General features: G+C 38.0%; 1 protein-coding gene across 4 annotated transcripts in view; it reads left to right on the top strand.

Annotated features, from left to right (window-relative positions):
- pdzrn4 (PDZ domain containing ring finger 4) overlaps positions 1 to 22096 on the top strand; it is a 61262-nt gene that overhangs the window by 13842 nt on the left and 25324 nt on the right. For all 4 annotated transcript variants that reach the window (XR_016113738.1, XM_088989179.1, XM_088989180.1 and 1 more), the window contains 7 exons: positions 1253 to 1408; positions 1491 to 1680; positions 15559 to 15806; positions 15878 to 15980; positions 18316 to 18414; positions 18857 to 18919; positions 21328 to 21429. Coding sequence is in view for 3 of the 4 variants with exons in the window: in XM_088989179.1 (XP_088845305.1) it covers positions 1612 to 1680; positions 15559 to 15806; positions 15878 to 15980; positions 18316 to 18414; positions 18857 to 18919; positions 21328 to 21429 (684 nt within the window). In the remaining variant the exon portion in view is untranslated. The remainder of the gene's footprint in view (positions 1 to 1252; positions 1409 to 1490; positions 1681 to 15558; positions 15807 to 15877; positions 15981 to 18315; positions 18415 to 18856; positions 18920 to 21327; positions 21430 to 22096) is intronic.

The raw sequence follows: 22096 nt of genomic DNA, 5'->3' as shown, positions 1-22096 counted from the left end.
ATATTCAGTAAATATTTGTCTAAATTAAATCTGGATGCTAGCTTAGTTGTAGCCTAAACTAGCACCACTAAACGAGTTAAGCAGTAAGTAAACTAACCTTTTTTTGTAATGCTTACAAAGGCTAGCTTAAAAGAAGCAAACATTGCCATAAGAAGTGTGACTAAAAGTCATATTCAGTAAATATTTTGAAAAAAATGAAATGCTAACTTAGTAATGCTAGTTTAGTCTCACTAGCTAGTCTATCTTTATAATGATTACAGAGGCTAACTTAGAAGAAGCAAAAATGGCCATAAGAAGTGTTACTAATAGTCTTATTCAGTAAATATTTGTTAAAAAATGGGATGCTAGCTTAGTAGTGCTAAGTTAGGCTAGTTTAGTCAAGGTAGCTAGGCTATCTTTGTAATGCTCACAGAGGCTATCTTAGAAGAAGCAAAGGTTGCCATAGAAAGTACAGTATTAGTTGAAGTCATTTTCAGTCAATATTTGTGTCAAAAGTTGGGATGCTAGCTTAGCAGTGCTATCTATGGCTTGTTTGGTCACGCTAGCTCAGGCTATCTTTGTAATGCTTCCTGAGGCTAGTTTAGAAGAAGCAAAAGTTGCCATAAGAAATGTAAGTTGGACATATTCAGTAAACATTTGTGGATAAAATAAATCGCGATGCTAGCTTAGTAGTGCTAACTTAGTGGTCACAGCTTACGAGTAGTAAATATTGTCATAAAACTAATAAGAAGAACTGTCATTAAGTTTTGGATAGCGTAGCCAGCTAGCTTGATCGACTTTGGCGACCTCAGTTTGTTTTATCGTCTATCGGTCCACATTTTAGACTAAGAGGCTAACTGGCTAGTGAGCTAACAGATGGACTATTACGTCATCTTTTGACATTCCAGCATATATTTTGTGATGGATTTTGTCGCTTTTTAACACTTGCTAAAATATACCATCAGCCCGGTACATTTTTCAGTGATTTCTACTGAGCAAATTCAAATTAAATGACCTACAAATAAGCTTGTAATCACCTGCCAGTCATTTATATTCAACCCAGATCCCTGAAAACAAATAACATGAATATGGCTTTCTTCCACCCCAACCATCGAGGGGGGACAGTTGAACCGCGAGCTAATCCCGCGAGCTCGATTGGACAGCAAGACACTTGTTAGTCGAAGTAAAAAAAAATAAAAATGGTGTTTTTGAAAACACACCTGCGCGCCGAGATGCCCTCATCCTGCGCTCCGCCTCTTTTTTTCTCTCCCAGCCAATGAGGAGCCAGCTCATCCGTAGCATGCTGGCAAGGCAGCCTGCCACGGGAGGAGGTGTGTCCGCCTGATCCAAAAGTCTGCGTGCATTCGTGTGTGAGCTCACACACTGGAAGAGGCGCCCGAGGAGGAGAAGCAAAAGGAGAAAACGACAGGTGCTTTCTCGCTCATCTTGACGACACGTACACCACGCAAAGACGGTCAATGTGATACTCATCCATATGTGTGTGTGCGCAGTGACCGGGCGGGGGGGAGCGATCCTCTGAGGGATGCGAGAAGCGAGAGCGGAGAAGCAGGAGCGAGTTTCAGTCCCGCGGCGGCATTTCAGTCCGACGGACGGTCTCCCCTGGCAACCGCGATGGGCTGCAATTTGTGCACCTTGCAGAAGCGGGAGGAGCACTACAAGCTGCTGTATGAGATTGCGCAGGTAAGTGGTGGAAGTGATGGACCTCTTACACAAGAGAATTTCCCCCCCCTTTCAAAATTAGCAATGTATGTGTACTGCATATATTCGAAAAATGGTTACAATTAGCAATTTCGAAAGATATTTCTATTCACAAAATGGTTTGAAATGAGCAATTTCGAATGATATTTATATTAAAAAAATGGTTAAAATGAACGATTTTGAAAAATATTTATATTAAAAAATGGTTAAAATTAGCAATTTCGAAAGATATAAGATATATTAAAAAAATATGGTTAAAATTAGCAATTTTGAAGAATATTTATATTAAAAAAATGGTTAAAATTAGCAATTTTTGAAAAATACAGTAAAGTCTCGTTATATCGATATCGGATATATCGATAGTCCCGGTTATATCGATACTATTTCTATGAACGCAAGGAGAAAATTACATGCGCGCAGGGTCGGATATATCGATAGTCCCGGTTATATCGATATTTTTTCGGACTCCCGAGAATATCGATATAACGAGACTTGACTGTATTTATATTCCAAAAATGGTTAAAATTAGCAATTTTGAAAGATATTTAAATTCAAAAAATTGTTAAAATTAACAATTTTGAAAGATATTTAAATTAAAAAAATGGTTAAAATTAGCAATTTCGAAAGTTAATTCGAAAGATATTTATATAAAAAAATATGGTTAACATTAGCATTTTCGAAAGATATTTATATTAAAAAATGTGGTTAAAATTAGCAATTTTGAAAGATATTTGTATGAAAAAAATTGTTCCAATTAGCAATTTTTGAAAGATAATTATATTCAAAAATGGTTAAAATTAGCAATTTTGAAAGATATTTAAATTAAAAAATCGTTAAAATTAGCAATTTTGAAAGATATTTAAATTTAAAAAAATGGTTAAAATGAGCAATTTTGAAAGATATTCTTTGAAAAAAATTGTTCCAATTAGCAATTTTTGACAGATATTTATATTCTAAAAATGGTTAAAATTTGCAATTTCGATAGTTATTTCGATTCAAAAAATGGTGAAAATTAGCAATTTTGAAATATATATTTTTTATTCAAAAAATGGTTAAAATTTATATTAAACTGTTAAAATTAGCAATTTAGAAAGGTAGTTATATTGAAATATATGGTTAAAATTAGCAATTTAGAAAGATATTTATGTATAAAAAATGTTTGAAATTAGAAATTTAGAAAGATATTTATAATAAAATAATTGTTAAAATTAGCAATTTAGAAAGATATTTATATTAAAAAAATATGGTTAAAATTAGCTATTTTGAAAGATATTTATATTTTAAAAAAGTTAAAATTAGCCATTTCGAAATATATTTATATTTAAAAAAATGTTAAAATTAGGAATTTCGAAAGATATTTATATTAAAAAATGGTTAAAATTAGTAATTTTAAGATATTTATAGTTTTAAAAAATGGTTAAAATGTTAACTTTAAAAATGGTTAAAATCACCAAATTCGAAAGATATTTATATTTAAAAAATTGTTAAAATTAGCTATTTTTAAAGACATTTCTATTTAAAAAAATGTTAAAATTAGCAATTTTCTAAAGCTATAAAAAATGAGTGTATATGAACTCCCCCAAGCTATCATTTCAACAACTGTCCCCCAACCACTTCATTACATTTAGTTTTGATATTATTGTTTTCATATTATCCTCCGAAAGCGACTTTTCTTATTTTCATGGCGGCGAACCTTCAAACACGTTGGAACAAAAACTTTCACAACGTTGGGATGTGTTGATTAGAAAAGGAAGTGCTTGAAAAGTGTGAATTCATTTCTACACCCCCCCCCCCCCCGACCCAAACAACAAACAATCCTGCCCATATGGTCTTGTTACTGAGCGTAGTAAACATGCTTTGTTGGCAAGTACAGTATCGGTCCATCGAAGACAAAAACGTAACAAGAGCGGAGCAACAAAAGTATGTCAACAAAAGTATGACTTTTTTTTCAATCCCCTCGTCGCTTTTTTCCCCACTTTCATCCTTGCACATTTATCGAGTCTTCTTCTTCTCCTCCAGCCCGACTCGCTTTCTGTTCTTCTCCCACTGAGCTTTTGTGTGTGTGTGTGTGTGTGCGTGTTTGTATGACCAGTCTGGTGAGGACCACTAACATTTTATACCATATCTAGTGAGGACATTTTTGACAAGTGAGGACCTTTTGGCCGGTCCTCACAAGTTTTTCATTCTAGTGGGTCTATATATGCATCTGTTAAAGTTTCAGAGAGGTCCTCACAAATTCACCCAATTTTTTTTTTGTGTGTGTATATTTTCATTTCACTTGGATACACACACTTTTTACTCACTGTGTGTGTTTATGTGTGTGTGTAATTGAGAGGAAAAAGTTCATACCACAAAAAGTAAAATGATATTTTAACCAAATTCACTATAGGGGTGAGGACTTTGAATGTAGCCATTCAGAAACCTCACTCCTGCTGTTATTTCAGTTTCAAGTCCATTTTTTATCGCTTTGTTTTTAAAGAAGTTGAAGTGGGAAATGGGGTGACATTTAGTCTTCAAATGTCACACTAGTTATCAGCGACGGTGGTCCTCACTCCTTATCTGGAGTTATCCGGACCTCTCAAAACCATTGAAACAGGACTGTGTGTGTGTGTGTGTGTGTGTGTGTGTTTTCCACGGATACCGCCTGCTTGGAATCAGAAGATGACATATGCACGATTGTAGTAAAAAAAAAATCTTCTAAATTGGGACGTCAATGGACAAAATTTGTATTGACAAATAGTACTGCCTAGCTTGATGATTCCTTCCCCCCCATCACAGTGCCACCTACTGGCTTTGCTGATGAACTACATCCCTTGCCCATAATGCAAAACCTCCCCGTAAGAACCAATCAGGTCCATGGCATCAAAACATGTATTTCGTGTCATCGACGGTGCTTAGTGCGCGTCCCGGTTGTGTCCGCCGGGGGGGACAGATGCTAAGCCATATGTCCAGCCTGTTAGACAGCATCGCGATGGGGCGGCGGGTGGGGGTGGAGGAGGGGGTTTTCCACGCAGACCAGTCGCAGTCCACACACAGCCGGCCGCTCCATATGGCCTTCTCGGACCTGGACTGTGACATCATCAAGAAAAAAAAGAACCTTTGTGTCTTGATTAAGGCGACCTTGGCATAGCGAAGTGGATCTGTGTCAGAGATAATAATAATAATAATAATAATAAGTATATTACTCATACTACTCATACTCATACTACTACTAATACCACAACTACTCATACTATTACTACTACTACTACTACTTCTACTAATACTACTCATACTACTACTATTACTACTACTAATACTACTACTACTAATACTACTACTACTAATACTAATACTACTACCATTACTACTACTACTAATACTACTACTATTACTAATACTCCTACTACTACTACTAGTACTACTAATACTACTTCTACTTCTACTACTACTACTACTACTACTACTACTACTACTACTACTACTACTACTACTATTAATACTACTGCTACTAATACTACTACTACTACTACTACTACTACTACTACAATGGCAACCACACGCGCCAGCGTTCACTCAACCTGGAAGTAACTCAAATAGATAGAAAGCTAGCTCACTAGCTAATCGTTATCTAATAGCTAGCGGGATAGATAACTAGCCGGCTAGATAGTAAATAGAGAGCTAGCTAGCTAAATAGATAACTCGCCAGCTAGATAGCAATTAGAGAGCTAGCTAGCTGGATAGCTAGCCAGCTAGATAGCAAATAGAGAGCTTATGTTTATATAATTATATTATTGTTAACTATATACTCCATCTGAACCTATTTTATACTCTTGTTTTAATGTGTGTGTTTAATGTGACGACGTCCCAAGCACCAACAACTATAGAACAACAGAACGTCGACATTTTAATTGGTTGTTCTTTCCATGAATTGATAGATTTGTAACCTGGCTAATGACCTCTTCCTGTCGGTAGGAACGAGCGGCGGTACCTCTCCTTCTTGCATCGTGTGTGTAACAGTCTTTGGCTGAAGGAGCTACCCAGTGCTGTCAGGGGGTGGGAGGGGCTGTCCATCTTAGCTTTTTAGTTTAGCAAATATGATAAACAATAACAAACAAAAACATAAATAAAATAAACATCAAAAACATATAAATAAATAAATATGATAAACGTCTATTCTCTCTATTCTCTATCAACCTGGCAGCCTTTGCCGGTCAGCAAATTGGACCTTTTAGACGTGTGAGCGATATTGGACTTGACAAATCCTGTCCTATGCAAACACTTTGGCATTTTATGTTAGAAAAGAAAAATAGATTGCGGTACGATATTGTTGTTTTTTTTCTTTCTCGATGTCATCCACTTGTTTGCTCAGGGTCAAAAAACCCAACCCAATGATGACTGTGTCTGCTCTGATAAGACCAGAATGAAAGCCTGAATGTGGGTCGACGCACATTTGACCCCCCCAGCTGCCCTCCAGACAAATACTCATTTAAAGGACAACCGACACATTTTTTTTTTGTTTCCTAACTGACATCAGAAAAACGTTTTATAGCATCTAAAATACCCAAAACACGCACGCTGATATTTTTAGTCAAATGCAAAACACCCCCTTGTTCGTGACGTCACGCAAGGACGTCTTGCCTTGCTCGAGAATCAAAACAACGGCTTCAGATTCGGAGAAGATGCTTTCTTGTTACTCATCCAGTTATGAATATGATTCAAATAGTTCTGAAGAGGAAAGCATAAATGTTTGCAATCGATTAAAGAAGTCCTTCCGTGTCATTGTGAGGCATCTGGACTCCAATGTAGCGTCCCGGAAAATGCAGAAAATGTTACCCAAGCCATCTTTCAAAAAAAACAACAAAGTTTTCAGACCAAACAAAGTACCCAAAATGCATTCTCGGTCAGGGGCGTTCCTTTAGTGACGTCACGTGGGGGATCGTCATCAACTCGAAAACAAGACTTCCTGAATATTCAGTCTTAAAACGTAAAACATAGCTATATGCCGTGGAATCTTTGTAAAATACGCTCAGTAGAAGTCATTTCAAGTGATTTTACAAATTATGGACACAATTTGTCCGGTGGCGTCGGTTGTCCTTTAAGTGGCAGACAGACTCATATTTGCTCACACACAATTAAAGGTCGCTGTTTATTGCGCATTCTCTGCTTTGTTTTTACCGACTGTGTATAAATGTCACCTCTGTTTTTATTAATGTGTGGGGGGGGGGGCTTATCAGCTTCGGCCAATTAGCCTGGGCGAGATGATAGGATAGTGGAGGCGGTGGGTGATAAAGAAAGGGGGAAACAAGCTTCCAGTCTTCCCAAGAAGCATTTTTTTTTCCATCTTTATCGCTCGCTGGTCACCGTTTTAACTTTATTCTGCCTCCACTGCTTCTGTCCAGTTTTCACTCTATTGTATCTATTAATACACTTTGACCTAACTCCGCCCCCTTTTTTTTTACATCTATATTTTTCAACCTTGGAGCTAGAGTAGCATACGAAAAGCCCCAAGAATAAAAGCGATGAATTTAATTAGATTTAGTCGCGCGAGCTGCTTGCCGGTGACACTTATATGACAGGAAGCTAGCCTCAATAACCCAATAACACACCTTCTGCTCACAATCCGCAGGCTTTGTTGCTTTGTTGTGTCGGCTTTGAAGCTTCTTAGAAGTCAACCATCTGGAACTTGGAGAGGGATTACGCTCGTGTATTCGACGATCGATCGGGAAGCAGGCGAGATTTGAGAGATGTACCCAATTTAGGCCTTCATTACGATAAAATAATCATAATAATCACCCTCAGACTCTGAAGGTGAGCAGCCAATAAGAGACCAGCCTCTTAATGTAGCATAAAAAAAACAACTAAATCAAAACAATCGCTCGAAAAAGTCATAATAGATTTTTAACTCATTCACTGCCATTCACGCATTTATTCGGGAATAGAAAATATGACGTAGAGCGCCATTCCCAAAATTTTTCGGCTTTTGTTTTTTCATGCTTGGGTGCCGATAAAGCCATGGCCTCTGGCAATTTTTTTTTTTTTCTTTTCCGCAAGGGGGCAGCATTTCCCCTTTTTTTCCCACTTTGTTTTACCTTCAGCTGTTGTTAAAGCGCTATATAAACCAATAGGCATGTATTGCATTGTATTGTGGACAGCCACGCTTATTTCAAGCTCAGATAACTCCAACCGCATATAATTTAGGAATTAACACTTTTTTTAAAATTTCCAGATGGGTTTTTAAAACTCATTCACTGACATTCACGAATTTATTCGGGAATTGAAAATAGGACATAGAGCGCCATTCCAGAATGTATTTTTCATGCTTGGATGCAGATAAAGCACCGGTCAGAGCTCTGGGAATATTTTTCCCTTCCACGAGGGGGCATCGTTTGCATTTTGTCCATGTTAGCGCTCTGTTACAGCTTCAGCATGTTTTAAAGTGCTATATGAATATATCCGATATAGATATATGTATGTATTGTATTTTGTACATCTGGCCCCATTTCAAGCTCAGATAACTCCAGACCCATAAAACTTAGGAATTAACACTTTTTTTTCTGAGGAAAGAAGAAGTTTCTAACGCTGTCTTGAATGTTTATGTCATCCTAAAACTCAATATTCAGTGGGTCCTGGAATCTGAGTGACAAATGACAAAAACCCTGGCACTGGAGTTGACACATTTTTGCACATCTGTCAGTGAATGAGTTAAAATAATCTGAAGCTAGGAAGATTCCTATTTGAATCATACGACTAAAAAGCTTTTTTGTTTAAAAAAAGATCTATCAAATAATTCCATAAATAAATAATTGTACATAAATCAATCAATCAATCAATCACATAAATAATTACATAAATTAACAAACTGAAAATTTAGGAAAAGGAAAATCTCCATAAAAAAAAACTGAAATATGTAATTGAAAAATGTGTTATGCAAAATAGATTACATTGTGAGATGTGTATAAAATGTTAATGCTAATATTAATAATAATAATACATTTCATTTATAAGCGCCTATCAAATCTCTCAAGGACACTTTACAGTCACAGGTTATTTTTTTCTACGGGTGAGCAGCGGCAGCCACACACGCCATTTTATTGGCAGTCAATATACGTACAATATGCATTTGTTTTTAAATTAAAGTACTTTCAAACCAATAGAATCCCAAATTCATTACGACAATATCAAAAGTGGAATACTTTAGACCCCCGAACGCATCAAATCCAATTTGGACTTTCGCAGGTGGTCCGGTGGTGGTGGTGGTGGGGGAGGGGTGGGGGGGACGGCAGATGAAGTTCCAACAGCCCGCCGGGTTTGAATTCCCCACAAAACTAAACGCAGTTTTGCAAGTCAATTAGACGCAGTCGGAGACGGCCGTCGAGTCCGGTTACGGATAGAATTGCACAAAACCATCTGCGTCGTCGGGGTTGATTACATGGCGCTGAACCTTGCACGCGCTTGCGCGCCCTCAGGCCCGAGAATAAGACGAGTCTCATTTGGTGTGGAGATGCGCAAATGTCTGCTGATGTTTTGAGGAAATGCAATTTGTCACTCAAAACCACCTTGTCTTGAACTTGCCTCCATTTGGCCAACAAAACAGACTCGTTTTTTTTTTCACATTTGGCTGTTTTCGTTGAGACCGTGGGAATAGTCCCAATTCAAAACTTCATATAATAGTAATGAAAATGAAAAAGTAATGGTAATAGTAGTAATAGTAATAGTTGTAATAGTAGTACTTGTTGTAATAGTAGTAATAGAAACAGTAGTAGTAGTAATAGTAGTAGTTGTAACAGTTGTAGTTGTAATAGTAATAATAATAGTAATGGTAATGCTAATAGTAATAGTAGTACTAGTAGTAGTAGTTGTAATAGTAGTAGTAGTAGTAGTAGTTGTAATAGTAGTAGTAGTAGTTGTTGTTGTAATAGTAGTAGTAGTAGTAGTTGTTGTAATAGTAGTAGTAGTAGTAGTAACAGGAGTAGTAGTAATAGTAGTAGTTGTAATAGTAATGTTAATGATAATGCTAATAGTAATAGTAGTACTAGTAGTAGTAGTTGTAATAGTAGTAGTAGTAGTAGTAGTTATAATAGTAGTAGTAGTAGTTGTTGTTGTAATAGTAGTAGTAGTAGTAACAGGAGTAGTAGTAACAGTAGTAGTAACAGTAGTAGTTGTAATAGTAATGGTAATGGTAATGCTAATAGTAATAGTAGTACTAGTAGTAGTAGTTGTAATAGTAGTAGTAGTAGTTGTAATAGTAGTAGTAGTAGTAGTTGTTGTAATAGTAGTAGTAGTAACAGGAGTAGTAGTAACAGTAGTAGTAACAGTAGTAGTTGTAATAGTAATGGTAATGCTAATAGTAATAGTAGTACTAGTAGTAGTAGTTGTAGTAGTAGTAGTAGTAGTTGTTGTAATAGTAGTAGTAACAGGAGTAGTAGTAACAGTAGTAGTTGTAATAGTAATGGTAATGGTAATGCTAATAGTAATAGTAGTACTAGTAGTAGTAGTTGTAATAGTAGTAGTAGTAGTAGTAGTAGTTGTTGTAATAGTAGTAGTAGTAACAGTAGTAGTAACAGTAGTAGTTGTAATAGTAATGGTAATGGTAATGCTAATAGTAATAGTAGTACTAGTAGTAGTAGTTGTAATAGTAGTAGTAGTTGTAATAGTAGTAGTAGTAGTAGTTGTTTTAATAGTAGTAGTAGTAACAGGAGTAGTAGTAACAGTAGTAGTTGTAATGGTAATGGTAATGCTAATAGTAATAGTAGTACTAGTAGTTGTAATAGTAGTAGTAGTAGTAGTTGTTGTAATAGTAGTAGTAGTAGTAACAGGATTAGTAGTAACAGTAGTAGTTGTAATAGTAATGGTAATGCTAATAGTAATAGTAGTAATAGTAGTAGTAGTAGTAGTAACAGTAGTAGTAGTAGGACTTGTAATAGTAATAATAATAGTAATAGTAATAATACATTTCATTTATAAGCGCCTTTCAAAACTCTCAAGGTTACTTTACAGTCACAAGATAAGTTTTTCCGTGGCGTGAGCAGCGGCGGCCACACGCGCCAGTGTTTCACTCAACACTGAATAACTCAAATATTAAGATAGAAAGCTAATAGCGAGATAACAGATAACTAGCTAAATAGCTAGCTAGATAGTCAGAAATCGAGCTAGCTAACTAATAGCTATCCAGCCACGTTTGTCAGTCAGGTCACATTTTCACCAATTATCCCCGGATGAGAAAAATCTGTTTTTTTTTTATGAATTAAATTGGAATTTATAACCATACCAAAGCAGCTTCAGATAGATAGCTAGTTAATAGATAGCTCGCTAGATAGCTAATAGATAGCTAAGAGATAGCTAGCTAGATAGATAGCTAAGAGATAGCTAGCTAGATAGATAGCTAATAGATAGCTATCTCGATAGCTAATAGATAGCTATCTCGATAGATAGCTAACGCGATAGGTAGATAGCTAATAGCTAGCTAGCTAGATAGCTAGCTGGATAGATAGATAGATAGATAGATAGATCGCTATCTAGATAGATAGATAGATAGATAGATAGCTAATAGATACAGACACAAATAGTACAGAGCTGGAGCGACGATGATTATTATGGGATGCTGTTCCACGGGGTGTGTGCAAAATTGCAAAGGGGCACTATACAGTTAGATTTGGGTTACTTTTTCAAGGGTGAATGGCGACGGAGGAAGAAATTGTTTAAATGTCTGCTGGATTTGGTGCGCATGGATCGGAGTTGCTGGAAAAGGTGGTGGGCAGGGTGCGGAGGGTCAAGTAGGATTTTCCATGACCCTTGTCTTTGTTCTTGCAGTGTGTAGTGGGTATGGCTGTGCCAATGTCTTTGAAATTGAATTGAAAAAGTTTGTAGAAAAATATGTAGTTCAATTCGAGGCTTTTTGCAAAGGAGGAAAAAAAATCTCCATTTAATTTTATGCAAATAGCCGTTTCATGAATGTTTTTTTTTCTTTTGGTGGGGGTGGCAGCCTCTCTAGGAAAATGAGTAATTTTCCCAAGTGTTTTATGCAAACACATTTTTTTTTTGCCTTCAGCTCAAATCTGAAATAAACAAATTAGGAGACAATCAAAGTGCCTTTTGGCGTCAGCGGGGGTGGGGTGGGGTCTTATTTTGGTTGCAAATGGCAAAAAAATTGAATCTCATTTAAACTTTCAAAGCAAATCCAGACGCCGACTTAATAACATGCTCCATTACCACAAATGGGCAACCATTTTTCCTCCCTTTACCAATGGTAACCGTTTGGGGTTAATTCAATGGCTCGGCCATATGGACGATCTGACCTTTGACCCCCTCCCCAGGCAGCCCGTTTGTATCTTAGTGCAGTGAGGAGGCAGGGAGAGTCTCTCTCTCTCTCTCTCTCTCTCTCTCTCTTATTGTCCGGTGTCGTTTTTAATGGGCTGCCAACCAAAAGAATGTTTGATTTAGAATTCATCCTCAGAAGAGGGGAAGGAAGGCTTAGCTTACGCCGCACGCCTTAATCCATGTTTCATGTCGACGCGCCATTTTGATGCAGAACTAATTGGCTGGTTTTTCTTGTTAGCCCGTCTGCGGGAAAAACAGAAAGAAAAAAAAAGCTGAAGGACACTCGTTGCTGCTTGAGCTGAATTTATTTAGTTATTTATTTATTTTGCATACTTGATAGCTCGGTTCTCCAGTCAAGTGCTAATTTGACGTCAGCGATTGGCCATCTTTACCACCTGCCTCCCCCTCCCACACGACCCCCCTTTTTTATTTGCATGCTTGGCTAATTGTCTCTCATGAAATGTCTTGTGGCATTGATTAATGGTGCGTTGCCGGAAAAAAAAAAGTTCTGACCGGAGGAACTGGACAAAGGATTTACATTGGTAACCACGTGAAGCGTGTTAGCAAAAAAAAAAAATATTATTAGCTCATTCGCTGCCATTCCCGAATTTATTTGGGAATTGGAATGTGCGGCGTTGAACGCCAATCGCAAATTCTTTAATTTTTTATTTTTGTTTTGTCGGGTGTGCTGATAAAGTGCTGGTCAGACCTCTGGCAATGTTTTTCCCTTCCACGAGGGGGCAGCATTTGCATTTTAGTCCATGTTAAAGCTTATATAAATCAATATGTATGTATTGTATTGTATTTTCTACAGCCGCCCCATTTCAAGATCAAATAACTCCAGAACCTTATCACTTAGGAATTAACTGTTTTTTTTTCCTGATGAAAGAAGAGAGGCTAAGGTTTCTTACGCTGCATTGAATGTTTATGTCGTCCTAAAACTCAATATTCAATTTTAGTCAAAATGACAAAAACCCTGGCACTGGAGCGGACACATTTTTGCACCTCCTCTGGCAGTGAATGAGTTAATAATCAACGATACTCCTAATTTCACTTCATATGGGCTCCAAATATATTTCTGCACTGACCCCAAGGGTCAAACAAGGCCGAGTAGGGTTCAAACAAGGTGCGTTTCCTGCCCAAAAACGTCATCCAGCATCCACGGCAAAGGGTTAATGCCATTCACTGCAGTCAGTCGCTCAAAGTCTTTCTTCTTCTACTTTTATTATTGAAATGAGACATTTATGACGGCCGCCGTGGCCTCAAACCAGATTGTGGGTGCACGCACGCCACCTGCGCTTCCTTTTCTTATCAGACCAACCCCACCCACCAATCCCCCTTATACCGTCCTTAGAATAGAATAACAATCGCACTTACCAATAATAATAATAATAATAGTAATAGTGGTAGTAGTCATGGTACTAACGGTAGTAACGGTACTCACGGTAGTAACGGTACTCACGGTTGTAACGGTACTCACGGTTGTAACGGTAGTAACGGTAGTAACGGTAATAACGGCAGTAACGGTAATAACGGCAGTAACGGTAATAACAGTAACGGTAGTAACGGCAGTAACGGTAGTAACGGCAGTAACGGCAGTAACGGTAGTAATGGTAATAATAGTAATAATACATTTAATTTACAAGCGCCTTTCAAAGCACCCGAGGACAATAAAAAAACAATAAACACCCGAACAATATATACTTGTCTAATCTATAAACTTGTATAGCAAAGGTGTCAAAGTCAAGGCCCGCGGGCCAAATCCGGCCCGCCACATCATTTTTTTCGACCCGCGAAAGCAAATCAAACTTGTTAAATTCCATGATGGTTGCTAAAATCTGAGCCAAAATGTAATATTTTTGGATGTCAACCACAATAAAAGTCATTATTCTTGACTTCAGATTTGAAAACGAGTTATTCATTAATTTGCTGTGTGCTCTATATGTAATATTTGAAGGGATTTAAACATTCTAATTCATAACGGCCCTCGAGAGGAAACCATAACTACAATGTGGCCCGCGGCAAAAAATGACTTTGACACCCATGTTGTATAGGATCAAAGTCTGCGAAAATCCAACGTGAAAGAAAAGCGATTGAATCGCCAGAATTTGTATTTATTTATTTTTCAGCCTTTGTTAAGCCTGTCGGGAGAGTGTGTGTTTTTTTTTGTGGAAGAATGGCTTTTTTTTTTTTTTTTTTTGTCCGCCCCTCACAATGACAATATTCCCTATCACGCTCTTATCTCAACATGGCAAACTCAAATAAAACACCATCAGCTCTTATCTGCAGTCCTCCCATTTTGAATTAAAAAAAAAAAAAGATAAAAGACAAGTGACACATTTTCAAGGGGCGGACTGAATCTTGAGCATATTGGAGGGCCCCGGGGTCGACTTTTCACCTCAATTTCAAGGAACGCCACCTTGTTGGAAGCGCTGGTGGCTGTTTAATTAGAAGATCACAAACTATTAGATGAATAGCCCGTGGTCCAAAATGGCGCTTTGCCGTGTCACCTTGCACAGAATGCAACACTGGTCAATTAAAAAAAGTCACTTTGTATTTACTTCCTCTTTTGAATTCGATACAGCCAAACTGTTTTAAAAGAAATCCAAATTATGATTTAGATGAATTGAAAAGGACCTTGGGTGCACACTTGTCAGTAAGAAATGCAATAATTGGCTAAAATGATGTGTCAGTTGATGGAGTTATTATGCTGCCTACATTTACATTAATAATAATAATAATAATAATAATAATAATAATAATACATTTCATTTATAAGCGCCTTTCAAAACTCTGAAGGTCACTTTACAGTCATGGGATTTTTTTGTTCAGTGGTTGAGCAGCGGCAGCCACACGCGCCAGCGTTCATTCAACCCGGAATAACTCATATATAGAAAGCTAACTGGCTTGCTAATAGCTAGCCGATAGATAGATAGATAGATAGATAGATAGATAGATAGATAGATAGATAGATAGATAGATAGATAGCGAATAGATAGCTAGCTAGGTAGCCAGCTCGATGGCTAATAGACAGCAAACAGATAGTTAGCTAGGTAGCCAGCTAGATAATGGATAGCTAGCTTGGTAGCTAATAGATAGTCAGCTCGATAGCTAATAGATAGCCAGCTCGATGGCTAATAGACAGCATATATATATATATATATATGTGTGTGTGTGTGTGTGTGTGTGTGTGTGTGTGTGTGTGTGTGTGTGTGTGTGTGTGTGTGTGTGTGTGTGTGTGTGTGTGTGTGTGTATGTATATATATGTGTGTGTGTATATATGTAGATATATGTGTGTGTATATATGTATATGTATATATGTGTGTCTATATATGTATATGTATATATATGTGTGTGTATATATGTATATATATATATATATGTATATATATATATATATATATATATGTGTGTGTGTGTGTGTGTGTGTGTGTGTGTGTGTGTGTGTGTGTGTGTATATATATATATATATATATATATATATATATATATATATATAGCCTAGCTTGGCCTCAATGTAGCTTCACAAGTCCTCTTGACAGCAAAATGTCGCCATTGCAGGTAAACAGGCGTAACTTTTCCAAGGCGCAGCAGGATGAGACGGCAGCAGAGCTCACAGGACCAAACCCGGTCGTCGTCCAGGTCATCCGGCCCGTCGCGCGGGATCACGGTCTCGCGCCACAGGAGGCCTGCGTGGCCGACGTGTGCACGCAAACTGACATCACCTTCGAGCATATCATGGCGCTGGCGAAACTGCGACCGGCGACGCCGCCGGTGCCTGACGTCTGTCCCTTCTTCTTGTCTGACAGGTTTGAACTCTTTGCAAATTAACGTCCATTTACTTTGCTTTAATTTGACGTCACTTCTCTTTTCTTTCCAGCTGCCATTCGATCCACGCTATGGAACACGAATTCTACGAGTGTCCCGAATACTTGTCCAATGTGCCGGTTGAAGTTGAGCGCACTGAAGAGTATGTATACGAGGTACGATGGCATTTTTTTGTCTTTCTTATTTTTCAAACGATCACATGCCCTCCAGAAGCCCGATCAATGATCAATCAGTTGTGTAGTCTCGCAGTGGAACGTTATGAAAGGAAGATTAAAGGAAAGGAAGAAGTAGAAAAACAAAATACAGGAGATACTGTTAAGGTGGTGCCATCTTGAAGTCATAACAACAATAACAAAAAAAACCCCAAGACGCAGTTATTCCATCTTAAGCACTTTCTCTTTGTTGTATGAAGCAGTCCTAGATGAAAGAGGAGAGGATCAAAGCATCATTTACACCAATGGATCAAAGACATCATGGTGAAATGTACACGTCTGTTACAAGCTAAATGTTGAAAGCAAACGCAAAGCTGTAGGATCCATTGACGAAAATAAATTGTCTCGCGAGCATCTCCTATCCCATGTAAATCCGCTTCAATTCCGAGCGGCGACAGTCCCGCATCGGTGCTCTGCGCTTATCCATCCAACTTCACGAAACGTGTTCGAACAAATGCAGAATGACGTTTGGCAGCCATGACAGTCCATTCCGTAGCCGGCCGACACGACGCCAAATTGCCAATTGCTTGCTGGGCTGGCCCGCACCATGTAAACTACTATTTAATGAGCGGACCAGAACACATGTAGCGCTATCTATGCGCTTGACAAATGGATTACGGCGGTCCAGAAGAGGACCTGTGGGTGATTGCCTGCGACAGTGATGAGCCGCCGTCCGCTCTGGCTGGTTTAATGGGCACTTCCTGGTTCGACGAACGCCATCGGAAGGTCATTAGGGCTCCCTTCCCTGCCAGCTGAGGCCTAACTTGCCGTCCGTACAATCACAACAAGCTCGGCTTGGCAGCCCCGTAGCATATCCGTCAGCCGCGTGTAAATAACTGAGACGCCGAGGCCTTTCTGACTGGATAAATGAGGGAGCAGAGTTGCCTCTCGCTGACGAATCACATGTAATGCACCCAAGTTGGCAACACGGGTGTCATCATGCTCACAGTTTGACACTGTTGTTTGGGAAAAGGGAAGAAAAGTAGATCGATCATTCAGTCAGTTTTAGCTTTGAGTCTCATAGCCCAGATTATAAAATAATATGAACGCCCGTGTATCATTTCTCCTATGAATAAAAAGGCTAATATAACTGCTGTACAGAGAAGCCAAGAGAGGAGCTTAGACACACAGAGATCAAATAATCAAAGTAAAAGGAGTAGACGCATTTGAACAAATATTAGTGCTAAATAAATTCATAAATGGATACATAAATTAATAAATACATGGGTAAATACATGGACAAACAGATGGATAAATACATGGATAAATACATGGATAAATACATGGATAAATACATGGATAAATACATGGAAAAATGCATGGATAAATACATGAATAAATGCCCGACTAAATACACGGATAAATACACGGATAAATACATGGATAAATAAATGTATAAATACACGAATAAATACATGAATAAATACATGAATAAATGAATATGTGAATGAATATATAAATGATTAAATACATGAATCAATACATAAATAAAGACATGAGTAAATACACAAATAAATAACAATTAAATACACAAATAAATACATACACAAATACATACATAAGTACATACATATTAATACATTTCATTCATAAGCGCCTTTCAAAACTCACATACATAACTACACACATACAAGAGTACACATATATATGAGTACACACATGCATGAGTACACATATACATAAGTACACACGTACACAATTACACACGTACACGAGTACACACGTACACGACTACACACGTACATGAGTATATACGTACATGAGTACACGCGTACATGAGTACACACCTACATGAGTACACACCTACATGAGTACACACATACACGAGTACACACATACACGAGTACACACATACACGAGTACACACATACACGAGTACACACATACACGATTACACACATACACGATTACACACATACATGATTACACACATACATGATTACACACATACATAAGTACACACATACATAAATACACACATACAGTACATGCACAAATACATACATAAATACATTCATAAATAAAATCCTGGTTACACCACCTTGTTCTCCAGTCAGTACTCAATTTACATGCATCAGGCACATGCATGTGATTACCCTCTGAGGAAACAACGAAGATGAGGCGCGGCAATCATTTCTTTTCAATTAGACCTCATCGAAATGTTAAGTGGCAATGAGGCAGAAATGCGCCGAACAGATGTCGCAGACGACAAGCGCGAGACAAACAAACGTCGGGTCTTCAATTCAATTCACCAGAAAGATGTTGCTTTCCCCAACAGGAAGTGGAATTGCGCAAGCGGAACGCTCAAGAGAAGCTGGGTTTGACGTTGTGCTACAGGACCGATGAGGACGACGACGTGGCCGTTTACGTCAGCCAGGTACAGGCTCGTTTACAACGCTGTTAACTGTGTCCATTCCAGTGCCAGGGTTTTTGTCATTTTTCACTCAAATTCCAGGACCCACATAATATTGAGTTTTAGGACTACATAAACATTCAATGCAGCTTAAGAAACTTTAGATTATTTTCTTTTATCAGAAGTTAATTCCTAAGTTATATGCGTCTGGAGTAATATGAGCTAGAAATGGGGGCGACTGTCCAAAATGTATTGATTTATATAGCGCTTAACAAAAGGCACAAAACATTGCCAGAGGTCTGACCACTGATTAATCGGCACCCCAGCAAGAAAAAAACTAAAAACAGAACAAATTGAAGAATGACGTCATATTATCAATTCCCGAATAAATTTGGGAATGGCAGTGAATGAGTTAAATATTCAATAAATACATTTCCATAAATGAAACACGTTGTGATCTGCGCAGGTGGAGTCAAACAGCTTAGCGGCGAGAGACGGACGCATCAAGAACGGCGATCGTATTTTACAAGTGAGTCCTTCCGCAAGTTTTAGTGATGTTTACAAAGAGTGTTTGGATCTCAGAAATCCCAAAAATCAGCAACAAAAGTCTGTGGTCTCGTCACTGATCCGGGTGGCGCTCCGTCGTCTCCGTTTTGTTTGGATTCTCGTAAAATGGAATCAGTGTCAAGCTGCGACATTCAAGTTCCCAAAAAAAGACTAATAATGAACATTGTAATAATAATAATAATAATAATAATTAATAATAATAAATTTCATTTATAAGCGCCTTTCAAAACTGTCAAAGTCACTTTACAGTCACAGGATAAGTTTTTCTGTGGGTGAGCAGCGGCAGCCACACGCGCCAGCGTTCACTCAACCCAGAATAACTCAAATAGATAGAAAGTTAGCTATCTAGCTAAGAGATAACTAATAGCAAGCTAGCTAGATAGCTAATAGATAGCAAATAGATAAATAGCTAGATAGCTCATATATAGCAACATGAGCCAGCGTTCACTCAACCCGGAATAACTCAAATAGATAGAAAGTTAGCCAGCCAGCTAGCTTGCTAGCTAGCTAGATCGCCAGTGTGCCTAATAATAATAATAAGAAGAAGAAGAATAAGAATAACTTTTATTTATAAGCGCCTTTCAAAACTCTCAAGGACACTTGACAGTCACAGATCAGTTTTTCTGTGGGTGAGCAGCGGCAGCCACACGCGCCAGCGTTCACTCGACCCAGAATAACTCAAATAGATAGAAAGTTAGCCAGCCAGCTAGCTTGATAGCGAGCTAGATATCCAGATGCACCTAATAATAATAATAATAGAAAGCTAGCCAGCAAGCTAGATAGATAGCCAGATGTGTCATATAATAATAATAATAATAATAATAATAATAATTAATAATAATCCATTTCATTTCGAAGCGCCTTTCAAAACTCTCAAGGTCACTTTACAGTCACAGGATCATTTTTTTCTGCGGGTGAGAAGCGGCAGCCACATGCGCCAGCGTTCCCTGAACCCGGAAGTAAATAAAATAGACAGAAAGCTAGCGAATATATAGCTAGCTACATACCTAGCCAGCTAGCTAGACAGCTATTGGATAGCTAGCTAGCTAGATAGCCAGCTAACAGGTAGGTAATAGTTAGCTAAGAGATATCTAGGTAGGTAGCCAGCTAGATAGCTGGTGGCCGCGGTGTAAAAACAAAGAGCTAAGCCAAAAACAAGCTGCGCTCAAATTCTCTCTGGGTCATGTTTCTATTGGCTGTGAAAGAACAGCTAGCGGCCTGTTATCTCCGTATGGCAGCTCCATTACTCCAGAGAAAAGATGAACGCCGCTTGTCAAAAAAAGAGTTAATTGGGTAGCCCGTGAAGACCGAAGAGCTTTGGACGGTGGGGCTTGCTCTACCCCACCGTAGGAGATACAACCGGGAAGGATTCTCGATCGTGGAGATACATGCCTCGCAAAGGGTCAAAACATTATTTTACAGACTTTCTTCTTCTTCTCTCTTTTTTTCTTTTCTTCTTCTTCTTCTCTTTTTTCTTGTCCTTTTTCTTCTTCTTTTTCTCCTTTCTTCTCTTTTTTCTTCTTTTTTCTTCTCCTTTTTCTTCTTCTCATTTTTCTTCTTCTACTTCTTCTTCGCCTTCTTCTCCACCTTCTCATTTTTCTCCTCCTTTTTCTTCTTTTTCTTCTTTTTCTTCTTCTTTTTTTTCTTCTTCTTCTTCTTCTCCTCCTCCTTTTTCTCCTCCTTTTTCTTCTTTTTTTTCTTTTTCTTCTCCTTTTTCTTCCTTTTCTTCTTCTCCTTTTCCTTCTTTTTCTTCTCCTTTTTCTTCTTCTTCTCCTTTTTCTTCTCCTTTTTCTTCTTCTCCTTTTTCTTCTTCTACTTCTTCGCCTTCTTCTCCTCCCCCTTCTCCTTTTCTCCTCATTTTTCTTCTTTTTCTTCTTCTTCTCCTTTTTCTTCTTTTTCTTCTTCTCATTTTTCTTATTCTTCTCCTTTTTCTTCTTTTACTTCTCCTTTTTCTTCTTCTCATTTTTCTTCTTCTTCTCCTTTTCTTCTCCTTTTTCTTCTTCTTCTCCTTTTTCTTCTTCTACTTCTTCTCCTTCTTCTTCTCATTTTTCTTCTTCTTCTCCTTTTTCTTCTCCTTTTTCTTCTTCTTCTCCTTTTTCTTCTTCTACTTCTTCTCCTTCTTCTTCGCCTTCTTCTCTTTTTCTTCTTCTCCTTTTTCTTCTTTTTCTTCTCATTTTTCTTCTTTTTCTTCGTCTTCTTCTCTTTTTCTTCTTCTTCTTTTTCTTCTTCTTCTTCTTCTTTTCCTTTTTCTTCTTTTTCTTCTTCTCCTTTTCTTCTTCTTTTTTCTTCTTCTTCTTCTTCTTCTTCTTCTTCTTTTTCTTCTTCTTTTTTTTCTTCTTCTTCTTCTTCTTCTTCTTCTTCTTCCTTCAGATCAATGGCCACACAATGCAGGATAGAGAGAAGGCAGTTTCCGTGCTGTCGGGAGAAAATGCGGAAAACATTGTCCTTCTGGTGACAAGACCAGAGACGCAGGTAAACAACGATTCGGTTTATGATAGAGAATAGACAGAGAAGAAGTTATCATATTTCAAAGTTTCATGCTTAGAAGGCCCGCAATGGAAACACAGAAAAGTTTGTTAAACTGTCATCTTCATGTAGGAGATCTGGCCTTGGACTAATTTACAACTTGGTAAACTCCTTCACAGTAAGAGCTCATTAGCCAGGTTACAATTCTATCGGTTAATAGACTATGATAATAAGACTGTATTACTTAAATGTGCATATTCAGTGATACCTCGGCTTACCAACGCTTTAGCTAACGAACTTTTCACCTTATGAACATTACATTCGTCAGAATATAATCTTGGTATACCAACTAGTTTTCGGCGAACGGACCAAACCACACAGCGCCACGGTGACTGACGGACTAGTTTTCTTCACTCCCTCCCTTTGAGTGCAGTCGTAGTTTGTTATCGAGTGGAGTACCTTTTCTGTTGTGGGATCGAAAAAGACCCCAGCACAGGCTAGTGTTAAACCGAATATGACACAAAAAAAAAATTATGGTCGACCAGAAGAAGGAGATCATCAAAATAGCATGAATGAGGTGTGCGTTTGTGTGACTTAGCATCCCAGTACCAGTATGCTAAGTCGACCATTGCTACGTGTGCCTAAGGGTGTTTTTGTGTTGTCTAAGCAACGG

Source organism: Hippocampus bargibanti, linkage group LG22, assembly GCF_051943395.1.
Source record: "Hippocampus bargibanti isolate YZ-2025 linkage group LG22, ASM5194339v1, whole genome shotgun sequence".
NCBI lineage: Eukaryota > Metazoa > Chordata > Actinopteri > Syngnathiformes > Syngnathidae > Hippocampus > Hippocampus bargibanti.
This window is presented reverse-complemented; position numbering and strand designations above follow the sequence as displayed.